At 46.0% G+C, this 22,361-nt stretch overlaps 1 protein-coding gene across 14 annotated transcripts in view; it reads left to right on the top strand.

Annotated features, from left to right (window-relative positions):
* HSPG2 (heparan sulfate proteoglycan 2) overlaps window positions 1-22,361 on the top strand; it is a 332,003-nt gene that overhangs the window by 63,547 nt on the left and 246,095 nt on the right. For all 14 annotated transcript variants that reach the window (XM_033922874.1, XM_033922879.1, XM_033922877.1 and 11 more), the window contains exons 2-3: window positions 15,416-15,554; window positions 16,802-16,906. In XM_033922874.1, the coding sequence (XP_033778765.1) occupies window positions 15,416-15,554; window positions 16,802-16,906 (244 nt within the window). The remainder of the gene's footprint in view (window positions 1-15,415; window positions 15,555-16,801; window positions 16,907-22,361) is intronic.

Below are 22,361 nucleotides of genomic sequence, written 5' to 3' on the forward strand. Positions count from 1 at the left end.
CATTTCAAATTTGCATATACATTTTCTTTCCGTTGTTTTTAATTATTTTTGTTTGTTTCAAAATTGTTTTCTATTGTAAACCTCTTTGGTATTCAGCCGTAATAAACTAAACTTTTCCATTACTATGGAGGGAAGTGAGGACGAACGCTGTGTATAAAGGGTTTCCTTTACATCAGGGGTAGGCAATCCCGGTCCTCGAGAGCCACAGGCAGGTCAGGTTTTCAGGATATCCACAATAAATATGCATGAGATGGATTTGCATCTCAAGGAGGCAGTGCATGCAAATCCATCTCGTACAAATTCATCGTGGATATCCTGAAAACCTGACCTGCCTGTGGCTCTCGAGGACCGGGATTGCCTACCCCTCTTTAGATCGTTAAGAAAGCATTTACAGGACTGGGGTTCAGGTTTTTACTCCTAGACAGCAGTGGAGAATTGTTCGGTCACCAGCTGAGCTCTGCCTAGGGCAGGATTAATTCGTTGAGGGTCCCTAGGCACACAAGTACACTGGGCCCCCTGCCCCACCCCACCCCATCATGCGCCTAGGCGGAAACAGGAAGCTGCGTCAGAGGGAAGCTTTGGGCAAGCAGCACCGCTTGCAAAATTACAGTTCCCGTTGCCTTTCTTACCCGCGTTGCTTGCTTGTCTTACTTTCCATCGATTGGGGGGGGATTGCCGATTGGGGGGCCCGTGTTGCTGATCGATGCTGGAGGGGCCCATCACCGTTTGGAAAAAAACAATGTTGATGCCTTCCTTGATCGGGGCCCCCTGACCATTTCGGGCCCTAGGCACGTGCCTTCTTGACCTATTGGTTAATCCTGCCCTGGCTCTGCCATGTTCCCTCCTCGAGGGCCGCAATCCAGTCGGGTTTTCAGGATTTCCTCAATGAATATGCATGAGATCTATTAGCATACAATGAAAGCAGTGCATGCAAATAGATCTCATGCATATTCATTGGGGAAATCTTGAAAACTCGACTGGAATGCGGCCTTCGAGGAAGGACTTTGACATCCCTGTACTCTAAAGCCCTTTGGATGAACTGTGGGACCCCCTCCCAAATTTCTGGCCGAGGCCCCAGCAAGTTTTAACACCGGCCCTTCTTCATGCTCCTCTGTAAATCAAGAGTTATGCTTCTCCTTGTGATTCCCCCCGCCCTTCCTTTTTCCCTTCCCCTCCCTTTCCCATTGGCTTTGCTCCCCTCTCACCCCTATGTTTATTAACTGCAGTCATTGTACACTGCTGGATTTAAGGCAGCTTTGAAGTGATTAGGGAGAAGATTCTTTTAGGATTGCATGTGTGAGATACAGGCAGAATGAAAGACGGACTGTAATTTCATCCCTACAAACAGATGGGCCAGCGGTTGACATGCTTGGGTGTCTGGCCTTGTTGCACAGTCCCCCATGTCTAGTTCTTATCCAGCTGCTCTTGCCCGCAGATGCGTTCCCAGAGATGCTGCGCAGTCCATGAGTGGGAGGCAGAGAATGCCAGAGGGGCTGATGCTAGGTCACAGCTGGGGGCGGAGGCGTTCCAGAAGGTTCTTTTTTTACCTGAAGTGGGGCCAGATGACTGGTGTGTGGGTGGGGAGACATTTTGTGTAATTTTTTTGCCTGGTTCAGTAAGACAATGCTGATAGGTTCTTCAGCTGGAGAAGTTGGCTTTGCTGTTCCTCAGCTTCCAAAGAGCTCCTTGCCCCTTTAGTACCAATTAAGCTTGGAAAACCAATTGGAGTCCACAAGTAGTCTCACACATTACTAACACGCAACATCACTACTTAAGAATGCACACTGGTTATCCATCGCATACGGAATTTCATATAAAATTGCTTTACTAACCTTTAAAATAATAACCGCTAAAGCTCCAATATTTCTAGAAAGATTCCTCACCCCTTACAACCTAATAAGAAATCTAAGATCTGAAGAAAAAAAAAAAATAATAATCATCTCTTTGTCCCGTCCCTACAGCACCGCTGGCCCCAGAGCCAGGGAGAAGGCAGTAAGCTGTTGTTCAGTGGTGACACCTAGTGGCTGAATCTAGGAGCCATGATTGTAAGATTCTAGAAGGAATCTTGGTGTGTGGCCCACCTTGACCCTGGCCAAGGCCTGCAATGATTGGACTGGGTGAGTTGTGAGGAGATGGTAGCTAAGTGGTTTTTAGTGCAAGGCCTGGGGGGCTAATAGTGGCTCCCAGAGACCTCTGGGTATTTTTTTTTTTTTTTCTGGTATTCAGCCTCTCTACCCAGGGTCAGTGCAGAAAGGGGTAAGTGAATTGGGGGAAGAGCCACATGCTTGAAGGACAAGACATTTTTCAATATACAAAAGAGAATGCATGTGGAAATTCTCGCAACCTCCTTAGTGCTACCAGGCGCATGCGGCACTGTACGTTAAACATGCAAGAGATGGTCCCTATTTACAAGAACTTACAATCTAATTATGACAGACACTGTCCATAAACTGCTGTTGAGACAGACAGGGGAGAAACCACTGCTTGCCCTGGATCGGTGGCATGAAATGCTGCTACTATTTGGGGTTTTGCCAGGTACTTGTGGCTTGGATTGGCCTCCGTGAAGACAGGATACTGGGCTAGATGGACCATTGGTCTGACCCAGTAAGCCTATTCTTATGTTCTTATGGGTTTGGACAAGTTCCTGGAGAAGAAGTCCATGAACTGCTGTTGAGACAGACATGGGAGAAGCCACTGCTTGCCCTGGATCGGTAGCATGGAATGTTGCTACTCTTTGGGATTCTAGAATCTTGTTGATCTTTGGGATTCCGGAATCTTGCTATTCCTTGGGATTCTATATGGAATGCTGCTACTATTTGGGTTTTTGCCAGGTACTTGTGACTTGAATTGGCCTCCGTGAAGATGGGCTTGGCTAGATGGACCATTGGTCTGACCCAGTAAGCCTATTCATATGTTCTTATGGGTTTGGACAAGTTCCTGGAGGAGAAGTCCATGAACTGCTGTTGAGACAGACATGGGAGAAGCCACTGCTTGCCCTGGATCGGTAGCATGGAATGTTGCTACTCTTTGGGATTCTAGAATCTTGTTGCTCTTTGGGATTCCGGAATCTTGCTATTCCTTGGGATTCTATATGGAATGCTGCTACTATTTGGGTTTTTGCCAGGTACTTGTGACTTGAATTGGCCTCCGTGAAGATGGGCTTGGCTAGATGGACCATTGGTCTGACCCAGTAAGCCTATTCATATGTTCTTATGGGTTTGGACAAGTTCCTGGAGGAGAAGTCCATGAACTGCTGTTGAGACAGACATGGGAGAAGCCACTGCTTGCCCTGGATCGATAGCATGGAATGTTGCTACTCTTTGGGATTCTAGAATCTTGTTGCTCTTTGGGATTCCGGAATCTTGCTATTCCTTGGGATTCTATATGGAATGCTGCTACTATTTGGGTTTTTGCCAGGTACTTGTGACTTGAATTGGCCTCCATGAAGGTGGGCTTGGCTAGATGGACCATTGGTCTGACCCAGTAAGGCTGTTCATATGTTCTTATGCAATCCAAAGTGGACCCAGCCTAAAAAGGAATGAAGACCACTGAGACAGCTACAGATGAAATTGCACCAGATCCAGGCCTAGTTCCGATGAAACCCCCAGATCTAGTTGGTGACTCTGGCCACATAGAACAGATTCTAGCAATATGAAATGATTAATGTTCAATAATTTTTATTGAGTTTTAAAAATAGATTGCAGATAAGTGGACTGAGGAATTGGGAGTGGAAATTAGTGAGGTAATAATAGAAAAGGCTCAATTTCTTACACTTATTATAGAGAGAATCTATTTCGAATGGTTACGAGGCCTTATGTTTCTCAAGTTCAGGCTTCACATTTTGGTTGTGTTGAGACAAGAATATGCCTAAAATGTAAAAAAATGGATAATACAAGTTTTAAGTTTTATTTTAATTTGATGAATCGCTTAATTTAATTGTTACTAAGCGAATTACAACAAAAAATAACATTTATTTTAAACATAATGCTTAAAAATTTTTAAAACAATAGTTAAGACCAACAGACCGACTGAAACAATAGGTAAAAAAAAAAAAAAAAAAAGCGGAACTACAATTTAATATATTTAGGGTACAGAAGAGAACCATAAATGTGAAATAAGAAACATTAGGAGGGGGACGATGAAAGCCTAGAAGATAATGTAAAATTTTTTAAACATAATTTATAGATTAAAAGCATCTTTAAAAAGAAAGCTTTTTAAATTACTTTTAAAATGACTCAGATTATTTTCCTCTCTCAATTGCTGAGGTAAAGTGTTCCAAAGTTGTGGAGCCATCACCGAAAATATATCTTGTCGTCGAGTTCCAATGACTGGATCATGCTTTTTGGTTGTGTCCCAGAATTTGTGTTTTTCTGGGATCAATTATTTCTAGAATTGTGACAGTTCCTTCCCCCCAGATGGTATTATTTCTTCAATGGGACAGGATTTTTAAGAAAGGGGTAAGGGAATTATTTCGTAAATCTTTTATTATAGCTCAAAAATGTATTTTACCACATTGGTTGGAATTTTGGCATTGGAGGGCAGCATTTCACGCTCTTATGATTATGGAATCCAGGGCGACCCCCCCCCCCCCCATCTTATAAAAAACAGAGTCAATTTGGGATATACAGCAATTATCAGTCAGACCACGCAGTTTTGGAGTGAACTCATTACATTTGCAATCATAAAAGTCTGATCCACAGATATGATTAGGAGCAGTTTTCCTGCTCATGAAACATCCCCCTATTTTCAGGAGCCACATGGGACAACTATTATTCCTGTCTGATTATAAACCCATCTTTTTCTGGTGCTCAGGACACCTTTGGTGCTGTCTTCCATTCCCACACGTGCTCACTGAGTTGGTCGTGTGCACCCTGCGTGCTCTTTCTGCTCGATACACACATGCCCTGCTGGTATTGGTTGTCGTCTTGTGGCTGCGCACGCTCTGTCACCCAGCCGGTCATGCACGTTGTTGAGGTCCGCATTCCCAGACTGCTATCCTGAGGGTGGACTGTGTGTTTGCTGTCGGTCTCCCCCCCCCCTGCCCCCGAAACTCCTGCTGACACGGTCACCAAGCTCGCTTGCATCCTGTCTCCCGGTGCCTACCCGACGATAGGCTTCTCCTGTGTTCGTTCTTCTGCCATGACAAGTACCCACTTGTCCCCCCTTTCATTGAAGTGTCTCAGATGTGTCCTCTCACGCTGGGCTTTAATCTCGTTTCCTGTGTTTGGGGAAACTTTTAAGAGGATCTGTTGCTGGTTCCACTTAAGGGTACTCATTGTAATCCTGCCTAATACTCCTTGGGTGCTGTGCCAGCTGTTGGCAGCCAGCAATAACAGGGGTTGAGGAGGCACGATGAGGCTACTTGGGCTCAGTCTTGAAACTCTCCCTGGTCAGAATGGCAGGGTCCACCTTGGCCCTACTACCGGAAAATGCAGAATTTTAACACGGGCGAACTAAAGGCTATTTTGCAACGGGGTGCCTAGGCTGGGAAGCAGTGGTGTAGAGAGGGTGAGTGGCGCCCCTCCCCGGCCCCTCTTCTCCCCCTTCCCTGCGCCTTCCTGACACCCCCTTGCCTTCCCCCGTACCTTTTTAATTTTCCCGCCGTGAGCAACCTCGCGAACTTGCTCCCCGCGTCACTTCTTGACGTCACTTCGTAGGTGCGGGGCTCAGAAGTGATGTCAGAGAGAGGTGACACCGTGGCGGGCAGCAAGTCGGCAATGCTGCTTTCACAGGGATGATTAAAGGAGGACCTAATATTCTCCCGGCGTTTCACTGACTCCTGCTTGGAATAAACCCAGAAATTCAATGCCAGGCCATGTCTGAGCTTCAGCGTTGAATTTCCGGGTTTCTGGAGCTGGCGAACGCACAGCCTGTTAAGTGTGAGATTCGCCTCTTAACTGACTCTTAAGTTACCACATAAAGACAGGACTGACCTTTATTTGGTCCTATTTATGGGCCCTTAACCAGCCAAGTGCCAACTCTGCCCCCAGAACACCCGCAAAGTAACCGGTTTTCATTTTGGTGCTAACCCAGTCAGTAGCGTAGCGAGGATAGGAGGCACCCTGGGGGTGATGCCCCTCCCCACCCCCCTCCTTCCATGCCACATTCGTGCCCTCCCTTTTACCCCCGTACCTCTTTAAATCGTCGCCAAAATGAGCAGCTTCTCCAGCCTACTGCGTGTGCCGGCATTGGCTTTCCCTCTGACGTCACTTCCGGCCCCACGACCCGGAAGTGATTTCAGAGGGGGAGCCAGGCCGGTGCCGGCAGCAGGCCGGAGAAGTTGCTCGTGCTGGCGAAGATTTAGAGAGATGCAACAGGGGGGTGGGAAGTCGGGTTGCTAGATTTTACGATTGTAAAATCCAGACACTCTAGACCCGCCCCCCCAGGCCTGCCCATCTCCATCACAGTCCCACCCTAGCAGTGCCCCCTCCCACTTCCTGCTTTGGTTGGGCAGGAGGCAGTCTACGATGGAGAGGAGGCTTTTCAAAACCCAGAGAAAGTGCCGGGTTTTGAAAAACTGCCCGGATACCCCCGGAATATCCCCGGGGTTATCCGGATGTCTGTTAACCCTAGTGGGAAGGGAAGGCGTGGTGTGGAGGAGCGGAGAGGTGCCTTTGCGCCCACCAAGATGGCACCCTCTTCACTATGTCACTGTAAACAGCTATTTCCGGTGCCACTAATTGGTTAAGTGCCCTGAAAATGACTAGTTATCCCCAAACAAGAGATTTAACTGGCCAGGAGCCACTTGTGCCTGGCTAAATTGCTTTGAATGTTGACCTCCCTGAACTTTTAGCTCTATATTGCATAGGAACAGTGACCTGGAGTTCCATTAATATGGCAAATAGGGGCCTTTACCGGAGAGCAAAGGGTGTGGTGGGGGGGGAGGTTGGAACAAAGTTTCCCATTCTGTTCCAAAGCTGCTGCAGGCCTTTTCTCATCCAGCTGCAAGTGGAGCCTGGCCATGTGCCACAGCTGGCAAGCGCAGACTATGTCGAACGCCAACTCTGGTTTCTTCTCAGCCTTTTTAGGGCTGCCTTTCTCGTTTAGGCAGCCCTGGCTGATTAAATACCTTTTATGCTTCCACTGGATTCTTTTGTTCTTTGACTGGTCATCCTGAAATAATGTGAGCCTAGTGCTTGCAAAGGAAAACACTGCGGTGACAAATTTCCTTCCTGCTGTCATCTTCACACCGGTGGGAGCGCTTTAGAGAGAAACCTGGGAGGGGGGGGGGAGGGATAGATAGGGAAGGGAAGCTACAATATAAATGGTCATCTCTCTTTTCCGAGTATTGTGCACCCAAAGCAGGGCTTCTTAACCAGTGGTATTCTCACCTCCAAGGGGTGCAAGAAGAGGTCAAACAGGGTGAGGAGAAGAGTCTTGTTTATTAAAACTTTTTCTAGATGGATAGTTAATTGATGGTATATCTGTGTGCTCTTGTAACTTTAGTGACATTAGTGAGCAGTTGGTGGCCGGCAGTGACTTATATATAGCTCTTGGTAGTAATGGACCCTTAGTTTAGGGGGTGGTCGGTTAAAGGGGTGCGGAAATCAAAGAAAGTTAATGATATGATAAGAGGTCTATAAAATACTGAGTGGAGTGGAAAGGGTAGAAGCTTGTTCACGCTTTCCAAAAATGCTAGGACTAGGGGACATGCGATGAAGCTACTAAAAAGTAGATTTAAAACAAACTTAGAGAAAATATTTCTTTACACAACGTGTAATTAAACTCTGGAATTCGTTGCTGGAGAATGTGGTGAAATCAATTAGCTTAGCGGGGGTTTAAAAAAGGTTTGGATAATTTCCTAAAAGAAAAGTCCATAGGCTGTTATTGAGATGGCCTAGGGAAATCCACTGCTTATTCCTAGGATAAGCAGCATAAAATCTGTTTTACTACTTTGGATCTAGCTAGGTACTTGGGACCTGGGTTGGTACTGTGGAAACGGGTTTCTGGGCTAGATGGACCATTGGTCTCACCCAGTATGGCTATTCTTATGTGAGCCAAGTATAGGACAATCAACTCATTGTGACATCACTGATGTGATTGGCTCTTAGGCACTGGTGGAATGAGGCATTATGACATCACAATCTCTGCTCTGGAATGTTGCTGCTCAATCTCAGGATTCTTCAAAGCAAAGCTTGCGGGTCAGTGGTTGTGCCCAATTATACTCTGATTCTTCCCTCTCTCCTTAAAGAATGACATGAAGATGGTTTCCCACGGTTATCCGCGGGGACGGGAACGGTGATTAATTTTGTCACCGTGTCATAGAGGTCTGCACAGGAACGGGGATCGCGGGAATCCCGCGGGTCCTGCGGGGGTCCCGCGGGAATCCCTCCCTAACCCACGGGACTCCCATGGGGACCCCCCCTCTAGTCAACGGGACTCCCATGGGGATGGAAGGCTTTGGAAGCAGGGTTTGTCCATATAATATAATGGACACGTCAGCCTTAGTAAAAGAGGGGGTTTATAAGTGAATTACCTGAACAGAAAACAAAAAAAGGGTTCCACCAAAGAGATTCCACAAGGAAAACAGCAGCGCAAACACAAAAGAAACTGTGGAATTGATCCTGTCGGAATTGCTGCTTTTTATGGGGACGGGCAGGGATGGAGGTAATTCCTTGCGGGGATGGGTGGGGACGGAGAGGATCCTGGCGGGGACAGGCGGGGATGGGTGAGATTTCTGTCCCCATGCAATTCTCTAGTCTGGTCATTGTCCAATGCATCCTCCCGACGTCCCACTCTGGTTTTTTTTTTCTCTCCTTCTCTCTCCTTTTATACTCTTCATTTACTTTCTTGGTTGCAATTATTGCATTTATTTAATTAAAAACTGTTTTGCTGCACTGTGTGATCGAGAGACTATGTCTGAAGTCAGTAAAGTGAACTGAACGAAATTAATGAATTTGAAAAAAATGCACAAAACAAACCTTTCATAATCTGCGTAGATACATGTTAATGATTGGTAGCGTAACACATAAAGTGAACAAAACAAAGTTTCTAAATAAAATTAGCCTTGTGTAGGAGAATGCAGCGTCTGCTCATGTCGGCTCTTTTAACTGAATGCCTGATCAAAAATCCTTCACCTTTGAAAAGTTGTCCAATTCAATTGAAGGCACAGTGACCTTGGTTGCAAATTCCACAGACTTGTCCCACTCTGCTCTCCACAAACCACAAGCTCTATAACTCATTCTCAAAGAAGATGCAAGCTGTGATCTGAGCTTTTCTGAAGGCGGAAAAAGACACTGATGTGGTGAGACGTACGCAGCACTGTACAGAATCACAAAGACAGTCCCTGCTCCAAAGAGCTTACAATCTAAACAGACAAGACAGACAGACAGGATGCCATGGATACAGTTAAGGGGAATGGTTAATCTGCTGGCTGGGTTGGAGGGCAGAGGGGAGAACAGGACAATCAAGCCATTGTGACATCACTGATGAGGTTGGCTCTTATTGGTGGAATGAGGCATTATGACATCACAAGCTGAGCTCTGCTTCCCAAAGACTGAAACTCTTCACACTACTACTATGAATTATTTCTATAGGGCATACCAAACGTACACAGCACTTTTACAGAGTCACAAAGAAGACAGTCCCTGCTCCAAAGAGCTTACAATCTAAACAGACAAGACAGACAGACAGGATGCCATGGATACAGTTAAGGGGAATGGTTAATCTGCTGGCTGGGTTGGAGGGCAGAGGGGAGAACAGGACAATCAAGCCATTGTGACATCACTGATGAGGTTGGCTCTTATTGGTGGAATGAGGCATTATGACATCACAAGCTGAGCTCTGCTTCCCAAAGACTGAAACTCTTCACACTACTACTATGAATTATTTCTATAGGGCATACCAAACGTACACAGCACTTTTACAGAGTCACAAAGAAGACAGTCCCTGCTCCAAAGAGCTTACAATCTAAACAGACAAGACAGACAAACAGGATGCCTCCATGGTATGCTAGTCTCTTATAGAAACATGATGGCAGATAAAGGCCAAGTGGCCCATCCGCAGTAACTATTATCTCTTTCTCTCTCCAAGAGATCCCACGTGCCTATCGCAGGCTTTTTGAATTCAGACCCAGTCTCTGTTTCCACCACCCCTTCCGGGAGACTGTTCCACGCATCTACCACCCGCTCTGTAAAGAATCCATTTTGCACCTCTACATACAAAGTCTATGCTTATACCCAAGTTAATTCTCCATTTTAGTCTCCCCCTTTGACTTGTCTCTGCTTTTTCAATTACTTTTTTTCAGACTAAGAAATGTTTAGTGGTGAGAGATTTTAGGGCCATTAAGTTCCTTTTGTGGGTCTTTCTTACTGACGACATTACTTTACTGTTTGTATACCGTATAACCTTATTTAGTTCTATGCGGTTCACGGTTTAAGAATCTGAGACGATCTCGGGCATTAAAACAAAATAACGGATTGTTGCTCCTCTTTGGGTTTTGGCCAGGTACTAGTGACCTGGATGGGCCACCGTGAGAGCGGGCTACTGGGCTTGATGGACCATTGGTCTGACCCAGTATGGCTGTTCTTATGTTCTTATGTGAGCCAAGTATAGGACAATCAGGCCATTGTAACATCGCTGATGAGGTTGGCTCTGAGGCATTATGACATCACAATCTGAGCTCTGGAATGTCGCTCTCTTTGGGGTTCCGGAATCTTGCTATTCTTTGAGATGCTGGAATGTTGCTCCTCTTTGGGTTTTGGCCAGGTACTAGTGACCTGGATGGGCCACCGTGAGAGCGGGCTACTGGGCTTGATGGACCATTGGTCTGACCCAGTATGGCTGTTCTTATGTTCTTATGTGAGCCAAGTATAGGACAATCAGGCCATTGTAACATCGCTGATGAGGTTGGCTCTGAGGCATTATGACATCACAATCTGAGCTCTGGAATGTCGCTCTCTTTGGGGTTCCGGAATCTTGCTATTCTTTGAGATGCTGGAATGTTGCTCCTCTTTGGGTTTTGGCCAGGTACTAGTGACCTGGATGGGCCACCGTGAGAGCGGGCTACTGGGCTTGATGGACCATTGGTCTGACCCAGTATGGCTGTTCTTATGTTCTTATGTGAGCCAAGTATAGGACAATCAGGCCATTGTAACATCGCTGATGAGGTTGGCTCTGAGGCATTATGACATCACAATCTGAGCTCTGGAATGTCGCTCTCTTTGGGGTTCCGGAATCTTGCTATTCTTTGAGATGCTGGAATGTTGCTCCTCTTTGGGTTTTGGCCAGGTACTAGTGACCTGGATGGGCCACCGTGAGAGCGGGCTACTGGGCTTGATGGACCATTGGTCTGACCCAATAAGGCTATTCTTAGGTTCTTATGATTGTGAAGTCCTGGTCTTACATTGCAAAAATTTATCGACTAGCTAAGTTTGCAAGAGTTTTCCAAAATGTTTATATGATACAGTATTGGCTATCAACCGACTGAGCTGCCTGAAACGAGAATAACCTATCAAAGTATTTTTTATATCGACATTCCTTAAAAGAAGGGAAAGTGAAGCATTTTAAGAGGCGCTGAGACCGTTTGGATACAGCCAGCTCAAAATCTGGTGTCAGGTCAAAGGCGCGCGCAGACAATTGAGTGCAGCGCGGAGATGTGCACCGCAGAAAATTACTGTTTTTAGGGCTCTGATGGGGGTGTGTGGGGGGGGGAACTCCCCCACTTAATAGAGATCGCGCCGTGTTGTGGGGGCGCTGTGGGGGGTTTGGGGGGGTTGTAACCCCCCACATTTTACTGAAAACTTCACTTTTTCCCTGTTTTTAGGGAAAAAGTTAAGTTTACAGTAAAATGTGGAGGGTTACAACCCCCCAAACCCCCCACAACGCCAGCGCGATCTCTATTAAGTAAACTGGGGGGGCTCCCCAACAAAAACCCCCGTCGGAGCCCCTAAAAACTGTAATTTTCTTTGGCGTGCGCCTCTGTCTTGCGCTCAGTTGTCGGCGCGCGCCTTTGTCTTTCGCGGGGTTGTCTATGAACCCCAAATCTTCCTTCAGATAAGGCCAAACACCTTAGAACGTAATGATCCAAATTTGAAAACAACTCTGGCTTCAATCGGAAGCCAGTGCAGTTTCCGATAAAAAGGAGTAACACGATTCGATTTTTTTTTTTTCAGATGGTAAATTAACCTAACGGCTGTATTCGGAATCAGTCGCAATCTGCGCAGGGTTGCGCTTAAGACCAGCATAATAAATGATGTTGCTAATCTGACTTCAGGCATGGGTGGGTAAAGTGCAGGAAGTGGCCGTCGCAACCCTAATCCCCCGTAAGAGTCTTTTGTCTGCCGTCATCTACTATGTTGTGCTAGGATGTTGAAATTCTGGCACCCACTAGGAAGGAACAAATTGGTTCATGATTTCCAGATGCAAACGCTGTAAGGACTCTTCCGGCTTTGCTCACTGGCTTAGATAATGTTTTCATTATGTGTGAAAGTTTAGAGGAAAAAAACCCCCAATCACAGTCCAAGAACTGCATTTGTGTGCAGAATCTAAAGTTTCTGGAGATTAACGGAAGAATTTCAAAGGTAGGACACGGTGAAGCTGGCCAGCTGCACAATGGTTGTGTTCTTTGCCAAAATTTGTCAAGCAAATTAGTAGAAACAGGCATTTTCTGTGCTTGTTTTGCACAAGTGCTAGTGGTAGCCGGTTTCACACGTCTTTAGCAATGGGAAATCTTGCCCCTGGTATCACTGTAAAGTTCTGGTGATGATAGTGGTGGTGGGTGATATCAAACGTCCTCATTTCACCGACCGCCCTCTCTCCCCTGCCCCCCCCCCCCCTCCTTCTCTCGTGTGCTTCATCCATGATTGCCTGGGACAGGTGCCACAGATTGAGAGGCCTCAGAGAGAGGGTTAGAAGGTTGCTCTTGCAGGGTAGTTATTATAGGAGCAAAGACGAGCCACGAAGCTAGTTAAAGGTATCAAGAACTTGAGCTACAAAGAACGCCTCGGAAAACTGGGATTGTTCACCCTCGAGAGGAGAAGACTGCGAGGGGACATGATAGAGACTTTTAAAATATTAAAAGGATTCGACAAAATAGAGCAAGAAACATCGTTATTCACATTGTCCATGACAAGAGGTCATGGATTGAAGCTGAGGGGCACCAGGCCCAGGACAAATATCAGGAAATTCTGCTTCGCACAGCGAGTGGTGGACGCTTGGAACGCACTCCCGGAGGAGGTCGTGATGGAGACCACCATTCTGGGATTCAAGGGCAAGTTGGATGCACACCTTCTCGCAAATCACATTGAGGGATACGAGTAAACAAGGTTTCTCAACAGGGAACACCTGGCTCGGCCTCCGCGGGTGCGGGTCGCCGGACTGGATGGACCTAGGGTCTGATCCGGCGAAGCCATTTCTTATGTTCTTATGTTCTTAATTGGTCATAGGGCAGATTAGGCGAACTGTAGGTGAGCAGTCCGTCACATTTCAAACGCATCCTCCGCAAGCTTTTGGTCAGAAGAACTGTGTGTTGTTACCGCACGCCTCTTTTCGGAGGAGGGTGATTTCTTTATTTAAAAAAACGTATGCTTATACCAATGTGGATTACAACCCCCCCCCCCCCAAAAAAAAAAAACCCAACCATAATTATAAGGTAAAACAGTATGAAACAAAACAAAATGCCGTCCCATTTCTGAAAGAGTTAACACTGGCTCCCGATTGAAAGCAGGGTGACATTCAAGATCTTGTTGCCGACGCTCAAAACCGTTCATCTCTCGGAACCGCAATATTTAGCGGCCGGACTTCATTGCCATACAGCAGCACGCGCCCTGCGGTCGAGCCAAGAATACCTGCTGGAAATACCCTCCTTCAGAGACATCAAATACATCAAAGCCAGTGATGGCTCCAGGGTGGTGGAATTAATCTAAATCTTGGACTTATATACCGAGTCATCCCTGAGAATCAGAGCTCAGCTCGGCTAATAAGTTCCCATGATGTCAATTCTTTCTTTTAACTGCAACTGTGTTATCTGATAGATAGCGCTGAAACAGAGCCGGTTTTGGATTTTTTTTTGAAAAACTTAAGGGGATAGACAAAATTGCAAACTCAAGAAACATTTCTTGATCAGATGGAAAGACCTGACCGTGGAAAGAGAGGGAGGAGTCTAAAAAGATTCCCAACACTCTAAAACTAGAAAAGGACGCCGGAAAGTTCAAGAAAGGGATAAAGACCATCCTCTTCACAGACTGCTTTAACTAACATTAGGAACACAACATAGAACACGATTCAGGTATTATGTATGCATATAAATAAGATTTAGTACAGCCCTCCCTCCCGTATTCGCAGTGGTTAGGGGCGAGACATAACCGCGAATACAGAAAAATCGCGAATAACTTTTTATATGTTGTTTGCGGGTTTTTTGTAACGGCCCTTGTAGCCAGGGGGGGGGGGGGGGACCTGTGTGAGTGCTGTGCAAAAGCGTTCTCTGTGCACGCTGGAAAACTGGAATTTCAGCGATTTTCAAGGTGAAAGCTGGTAAGCGCCAAACTTTTTATCGGTACAGTACTTTACTCATGATGTAATTTTGGGGGGAGGAGTCAGCATGCAAAAAATCACAAATAAACAAAACCGCAAGTATGGAGGGAGAAGTGTATGAACATATTACACGATACTAGTATTATATGTGTATATACGTAAGTTGATTGACTATGGTATAAATGTGTCTGTATTGAAAACCATCTCAGTAAACATTAACTCTGTATTGTAACACCTTTACAGAAGCTCATGCATTGTAACACCATTACGGAAGCTCATGTAAACCACTCTGAATTGACTCCACAGTCATTAGTAGCAATATAGAAGCTTTCAATAAATGATAGCATTTCCATTAATGACTTCATTCAGTCACTGCTTCTTAACCACTTAAAAAGCTTCTATAAAAAGAGATGTTTTTAAGTTCAAACAATTTTTTTTATTGATGCAAACAACAACAAATACAACATTAAAACTTGTATAACAATGATGATGCATCAAATATAATAATATGATGAACTTATTGATGTGGTCAATATTACATACAACACCAAGGTGCTTAGTATAATAATGAGGCATCGAGTAAAATACATCCCATATAAACCTAGAAAATACCTTCATCCCCCATCAAACCCCACTCAACCCTCTACCTTCCCTCCCCAAACCCTCCCTTCCCTTCCCCTTCCAATGGTACTCTCTACCCCTCCTCAATCTCAGGAGACCCATCTTAAAACTGCACTATGACCTTTAGGAAATAAGGCTTGCAAATATGAATCCCATATTTGCATAAACAACATCTTTCGCTTCCTCATCCTTCCAGCATCTCTAGCTTCCCAGATGGCCAACTGATGCAACTGGTTTCGCCAATGCCAAAACTTTGGAGGGTCAGGGATTGTATAGTATTAAAACTTTGACTTACATTTTGGGTTGGGTTTGTGTCTTTCAGGTTGCTTATACCTCAAAGGTTCTGGATGAAGTCTCCTTCCCTGAGGATATTGAATCGGCTGTCCGATCTCGAAAGCCCAGGTGGGACTATACTGAACTATCAGATGATGAGGACCTGCTGGCAGATGAAGCTTCTGGAGGTAAGACCACTGGAGTCTTAAAGGCTTTGTATATGGGGTGAAATCTATGGGACATGATCTAAAGAGTAAGGTTATCCAAAAGACATGGTACATTGGAGATACTTATAGCCAAGCTGATATAGGAGGAGGAGGAGGAGGAGATAGAGGATGGTGTGGAAGGGCAGACTGGAAGGGCCATTTGACCTTTATCTACCATCATGCTTCTATGTTTCTAAAACCATAAAGCTCTATGACCTCACATTGCAGGTGTAAAGAGTCTTAGTCTAGGAAGAGGAGGAGATAGTGGAAGCTGCGGATGGGCAGACTGGATGGGCCATTTGGCCTTTATCTGCCATCATGGTTCTATGTTTCTGTAATCATAAAACTCTATGACCTCACAATGCAAGTGTAAAGAGCCTTAGCCTATAGGAAGAGGAGATGCAAATGTTAAGAGCCTTAGCCAATAGGGAGAGGAGGAGATAGTGGATGCTCTGGATGGGCCATTTGGCCTTTATCTGCTATCATGTTTCTCTAACCATAAAGCTCTCTGACCTCACAATGCAGGCGTAAAGAGCCTTAGCCTATAGGAAGAGGAGATGCAAATGTTAAGAGCCTTAGCCAATAGGGAGAGGAGGAGATGGTGGATGCTGTGGATGGGCCATTTGGCCTTTACCTGCCATCATGTTTCTCTAACCATAAAGCTCTATGACATCACAATGCAGGTGTAAAGAGCCTTAACCTATAGGAAGAGGAGATGCAAATGTTAAGAGCCTTAGCCAATAGGGAGAGGAGGAGATGGTGGATGCTGTGGATGGGCCATTTGGCCTTTATCTGCCATCATGTTTCCAAGTTCCCTATTTTCCTGCTGTGCAACACCCCCAATTTAAAAAAGCTGGTGTCCTATCCTGTTTAGCCTATTTTCATAAGGGAAGTGTTTCATCCCCATCATCGGTTTTGTTGGCCTTCTTGATACCTTCTCTTCCCTTACAATGAATGTTAGAGGATTAGTATTGGCTGTCCAATAAATTCATAGACCATAGGTGACTTTGTCTCATTTACTTGTCCTGAAAGGAAGATCTATGAAGGTGGGGAGAGGGAGTGATGGAAAGTGATATCATTCGAGAACCACTGGCCTCCATAACACACTCGTTCTTTTGCTGCCCAGCTCAGCCCATGTGTCAAAGTGCAACACCGATGCTTGCAAGATCCACAGTCTTGTCCCTTTGCTACTGCTCTAAAAGTGCTTTTTGTTTTTGGTGAATTTTCAGATGATGAGATTGGCAGCGCAGACGCAGGCAGTGGGATGACCCTTCCACCGGAAGGAACGCCGCCCACCGTAACACCCATGACGATACCAAGTCCTCCTGCTACAGGTATGTGCCATTATGGTTTCCTTGGTCAAGTGGGGCCAGGGACCCCTTGGGGAGTTCAGACTTTGTCAGACAGAATAGCAGGAAAATTCGGAGCATTCTGTTTAGCTGGGGAAAATTTGGCCTGTACCAGAATTTCGCTGCTTTTTCTTAATAATTTTTCTGATGCATCAAGGCAGTTTGCTCTTCTGGGAGGTAGTGACACTTTGGGGCCTGTTCTGGAAATGGGCCCCACAAATTAGGCCCCCCTAGAGGCAGCGTGCAAAGTGTGACTCCTATGTCAATTTCAGGGAGCCCAGATTCCATTACAGAAAATATTAGCGTGTTTGCATATCTGCACCCAGTGGAGTAGTAAGGGTAGGAGACGCCGGGGTGAATGGCGCCCTCCCCGCACTTCTTCCCACATTCCCACGACCCATGCACGCTCTCCCTTCTCCCCCCCCCCCCCCCATACCTATAAATCTTCACTGGCGCAACTGGCTTCTCCAGCATTCTCCTCGCACCACGTTGGATTTCCCTCACCTGCCATCTCCTTCCAGGCCACCTCGCAGCCTGCTGAACTCTGTCTAGCGTCCGTTTTAATTACTGGATGTCCAAAAAGAATGTGCCTGTCTAATTCCCGTTGCAAAGGGAGATCATTTTTTTTTACCTGCTGTTTAAATTCTTTTTTTTTTTTTTTGCTCCTGTTCTACAAACTCCCGGTCTCCAAGAGACCGCTAAAGCGTGTCGTTTCTTCCTCTGCAGAATCGCCCAAATCCAACCTTTCCTTTCTGAGCACATGCCCATAACCCTTATCCACACTCATCACCTCTTCGTCTAGACCATTGGTTCCCAACCCTGTCCTGGAGGACCACCAGGCCAATCGTGTTTTCAGGCTAGCCCTAATGAATATGCATGGAACAGATTTGCATGCCTATCACTTCTAATATATGCAAATCTCTCTCATGCATATTCATTAGGGCTAGCCTGAAAACACGATTGGTCTGGTGGTCCTCCAGGACAGGGTTGGGAACCACTGGTCTAGACTACTGCAAGTTGCGCCTCACAGATCTTCCACTAAATCCAGAGGGGCTAATATCGAAATCGTGTACCTCCTTCTCTAAAAAGTCCTGTCATTGCTGAGTAATTCACGTTTTAACCAGGTCCTGGGACACGGTAGATCCAGGCATTGCAGATGGGAAGTAAGTTTTGGGCATTATCTACTGATGTATTCTGACCCTGTTAGAGGGAGGAGAGAGCGTGGATCTCAGTTGTAACGCCCGAGGACTGACCTCACTTTTCTGATCTCAAGTGGTTTTTTTTTATTAAACGCACTATAAATGTGAATTAAATGAGGTAGATGAGGTCTCTCTTTAGGGTAAATGAATTGCCACCCACTTATCTCAGCAAGTGCGCCGAAGAATTAAGATTGGATGTGGTGAGGGATAAGGGCGCATTCACAGCTGTCTTGCATCTGGAACAGCCTGTTCAATGAAATTTCATCTTATCACCAGCAACAGGGAAGGAGGAGGAGGGGAGGCTTCAAACAAATTTTGTGTGTGTGTGTGGGGTGGGAGTTTGCCAGAAAGGTCCTGTTTCTGTTTTTATCATAGGCTTCAAGAAGTTAATAAAACTTTACTGTACACTGGCCAACATCCTCTTAATGAGAGATTAAAGCTGACTGATAGTGCCTCAGTCGTCTATAAATTTATTGACAAGAGCCGATGAAGGGAGAGGGGTGGGGGCCCGAGGAGGCTTTCGGAGCTGCCAAACGACCCAGGTTCTAGATATTAACTTGTGCGTCGACTCTGCAGTTTCTTCTGGCTCAGATGTAACTAGGACTGAATCTAGTATTAACACGAGTCTATGCGACCACCTATGGATTTTTCCACCATTTTATATCATCTTCTAACTGATTTTAGCCCAGTTGACAGTCTTGGCCAGACGGACTACACCAGAGCCTGCAGTCATTAAAGGGCATTAAATTCACCGCACAGTTTCCCGCCCCTGATTTTCCACGGATGCCCCCTTGTTGCCATGGGACCCTTGAAAAAGAAGATATCTTCCTCCGCCTCAATGCGACCCGTGAGATACTTGAACGTCTCGATCATGTCTCCCCCTCTCTCTGCGCTCCTCGAGCGCGTATAGCTGTAGTTTATCTAGCCGTTCTTCGTACGGGAGATCCTTAAGTCCCGAGACCATCCGGGTGGCCATTCTCTGGACCGACTCCAGTCTCAGCACATCCTTGCGATAATGTGGACATAATGCTTCATTTCACCAATGCCTAAGAGCCAACCTCAGCAGTGATGTCACAATGGCTCGATTGTCCTATACTTGGCTCACATAAGAGCTGCCCTACTGGGACAGACCGAAGGCCCATCAAGCCCAGATTCCTGCTTCCAACAGTGGCCAACCCAGGTCCCAAGTACCAGACAGAAACCCAAACATTCCAGAGCTGAGATTGTGATGTCATAATGCCTAAGAGCCAACCTCATCAGTGATGTCACAAACGCTTGGTTGTCCTATACTTGGCTCACATAAGAACATAAGAGCTGCCATACTGGGACACACAGAAGGTCCATCAAGCCCAGATTCCTGCTTCCAACAATGGCCAACCCAGGTCCCAAGTATTAAAACAGATTTTATGCTGCTGATCCTAAGAATAAACAGCAGGAGAGAATGACCAGGCTACCAGTGCAATTAAAATGAAAAATAATCTATCCCCAAAACATATTCTGTGCCTCAGAGGTGACTGTGACCGTTGTCCTGGCTGTTAGTGAATCTCTGGTCTGTGACTCAGGAGGAGAGCAGTGATCCAAGCTTCGGTCGCACACTGCAATTACCCAGTGACATAAAAAGAACATTCCCCGAGGCTGCACCGCGTCAGGCATTCAGAGAAAACGGAGACTTAAGTGCTGACAGTTGCAACGTGATTAGAGGGGAACGTTACTTAAAAGAAAATAAAAATCTGAGCCTTGGTTTCCTTTTTTTTATATAGAGGTGTAGTTTTTATTTAAACACAGGGAGCAGTTAAAAACAAGTTTTGTGGTCCCGGCTTCTCTGTTATTTTGGTCAGCATTTGCTAAGGACCTGGGCCTGCTGTTCCTCTTTCAGGCTTTAAAGTCAACCGAAGATTTTGCGTTTCTCCTGCTCTTTCTTCTAAAGATATTTTTTGACTTGCTGAAGTTGTAAAATCAGATTTGTGCATTTTGACATTTAAAAGGGGAATTGACTTTATGTTGCTCTCCAGGCCCTGCCTCCCTGCCTCCGTCTCATCGTTGTAGCCCGGTGCAGGCTTTTGCTTTTTCCACCCCTGTCATCTGGCTCTCATCAGGGTCTACTGAAGCAGGACGATGAGAAGGAAAAGACGCAACCTTTCTCCTTACGGCCTCCCATCTTACACAGCCTTTCCTCTTGCGTCTTCCCATGTTACTCTATCAGAGACCTTTGAGACGCTGAAGAAAAAAGCCCAAGGCGGCCTCACCTGTGAGAAGAGCACAGCACAACAGAGGATAAGATGTCAATGATTCAGCCATGGGTGTAAAATTCAAGGTACACTTTATTGATCGTAGCACTGCGGAGACTCGAAGACTCTTGCTCAGTAAAAATTTTCTGCCTCTGGTCTCAAACCGTGATACACTAATTTCAATATTCTCTGTTTTCTCCCAGAGCCGTCCTGTGGGAGCACCCTCTTATGGTAAGGTCTGAAGCTCCGTCGAAGCAGGGTGGACAGTGCAGCGCTTGGCCTTTAGGCGTGAGGTAGCCATGAGGTCGGAAACATGGACTCTCCATTGCATGTTTCCAGTAGTGTGCTTTCTGTGTGCAGAGGGAGTGAAACCTTTGGAAATTTACTGTTGGATATTGACTTAGTATGGACACTGCACGACGAGTCAACGGAAGGTTTTTGAGTGCGTTAAAAGGTTTAACGCAGGAAGAACAGGTGTAACCGACGAAGGTCGTTCTGGCCGCCCATCCACATCGCGCATTGACGGGGCAGCTGCCTTGATTAGAGAAGGCCGACAGATAACGGTGTCTCAATTGGCTGCAAATTTGGATATCGGCTACGGATCTGCGTTTGCCATAATGCACGATGACTTGGGATGCAGGAAAGTCTGCGCACGTTGGGTTCCCAAACAGGTGACTGATCTGCACAAGCAACACCGTGTGGAGGTTGCGACCCGGTTCCTGAAGAAGATCCGAGTCTTCTGGAGAGAATGGTCGCTGGCGACGAAACCTGGGCGCATCACTGCGGCCCGGAGAGCAAAAGACAAAGCATGATGAAGTAAAGGAAGCGGTGCCCACCTGGCTTTGGGAGCAGCCAAAAAACTTCTCTGCAGGAATGCGGAAGTTAGTTGAACGATACCACAAATGCGTCGTCTTGCATGGGGACCATGTGGAAAAGTGATATGTTCAATTGCTCGCAGTTACTTCTATCAAAGCCGTTAAATCTATTTCGCCTTAACTTTTTGATTTACACACGTTGCCTATCAATGGAGATTGTCTAGCGGTTCTCATATTCAGGTACTCAAACATTTCCCTCTATCTCTTCCAGCGGGCTCACAATCTACTTAACGTACCTGGGACAATGGGAGGGTTAAGTGACTTGACCCAGGGCCACAAGGAGCAGTGCTGGGTTTGAACCTAGAACCTCAGGGTGCTGAAGTTTTAGCTCTAACCATTAGGCCACTCCTTCCGTCACATAGATGATGGTAGAAAAAGACCAGTAGACCCATCCAAGCTTCCTAGTTACTGGTCTACACCAGTGTTTCCCAAGTCAGTCCTTGAGGAGCCCCTTGCCAGTCAGGTTTTCATGATATCCACAATGAATATATCAACGATGCTGCCTGTGTACCTCGTCAGACTGACCTGGATATGTGACCGTCTTCAGTTGCACTAGAAATTCCAGCTATTGTACTTGCAGGTCTGCCAGACAGACCCAGTTGCTGTCCGTGTCCGATGCTCGTTTCTAAGCAAGTGTAGATAACTTTCTAATCTGTTCTCTTATTGACTCCATCTCTTTCATGCCAATGGGGGAATGAAACGCCCTAATTCTTAAGTATAAACTTAGGTAGGTCCCTTACAGGTTGTCTCCTTCTGGGTGTGTTTCAAGGGGGGGGGGGGTCATTTTCCTCTCTGTTTTAAAGCTGATAACATCTGACATCCTCTTATTCCATTTCATCCTGTCCATTTGGCTTCACCCCCAAACAATAGGAGTGACTACAGATCCAAACTCACGTTCACTGGCTCTTCACGTCCTGCTTGACCATAACCTGCTCTTGGGCAACCATGCCCGTACCATCCATCCATGGTATCAGCTGGGCCTCTGTCTGGTAGAGATGTGTGTGACCAAAAATTAGAGTTTAGTTTGTGCTCATTTTAAACAATTGTTTCCTGATTTTCAGGCATTTTTACAGTGTTTTACACCTCTTCGTTCTCTGCATGTACATTATCTATGCAAATTAATTACGTGCGCATTACT

Source organism: Geotrypetes seraphini, chromosome 15 (genome assembly GCF_902459505.1).
Source record: "Geotrypetes seraphini chromosome 15, aGeoSer1.1, whole genome shotgun sequence".
NCBI classification, from domain to species: Eukaryota; Metazoa; Chordata; class Amphibia; order Gymnophiona; family Dermophiidae; genus Geotrypetes; species Geotrypetes seraphini.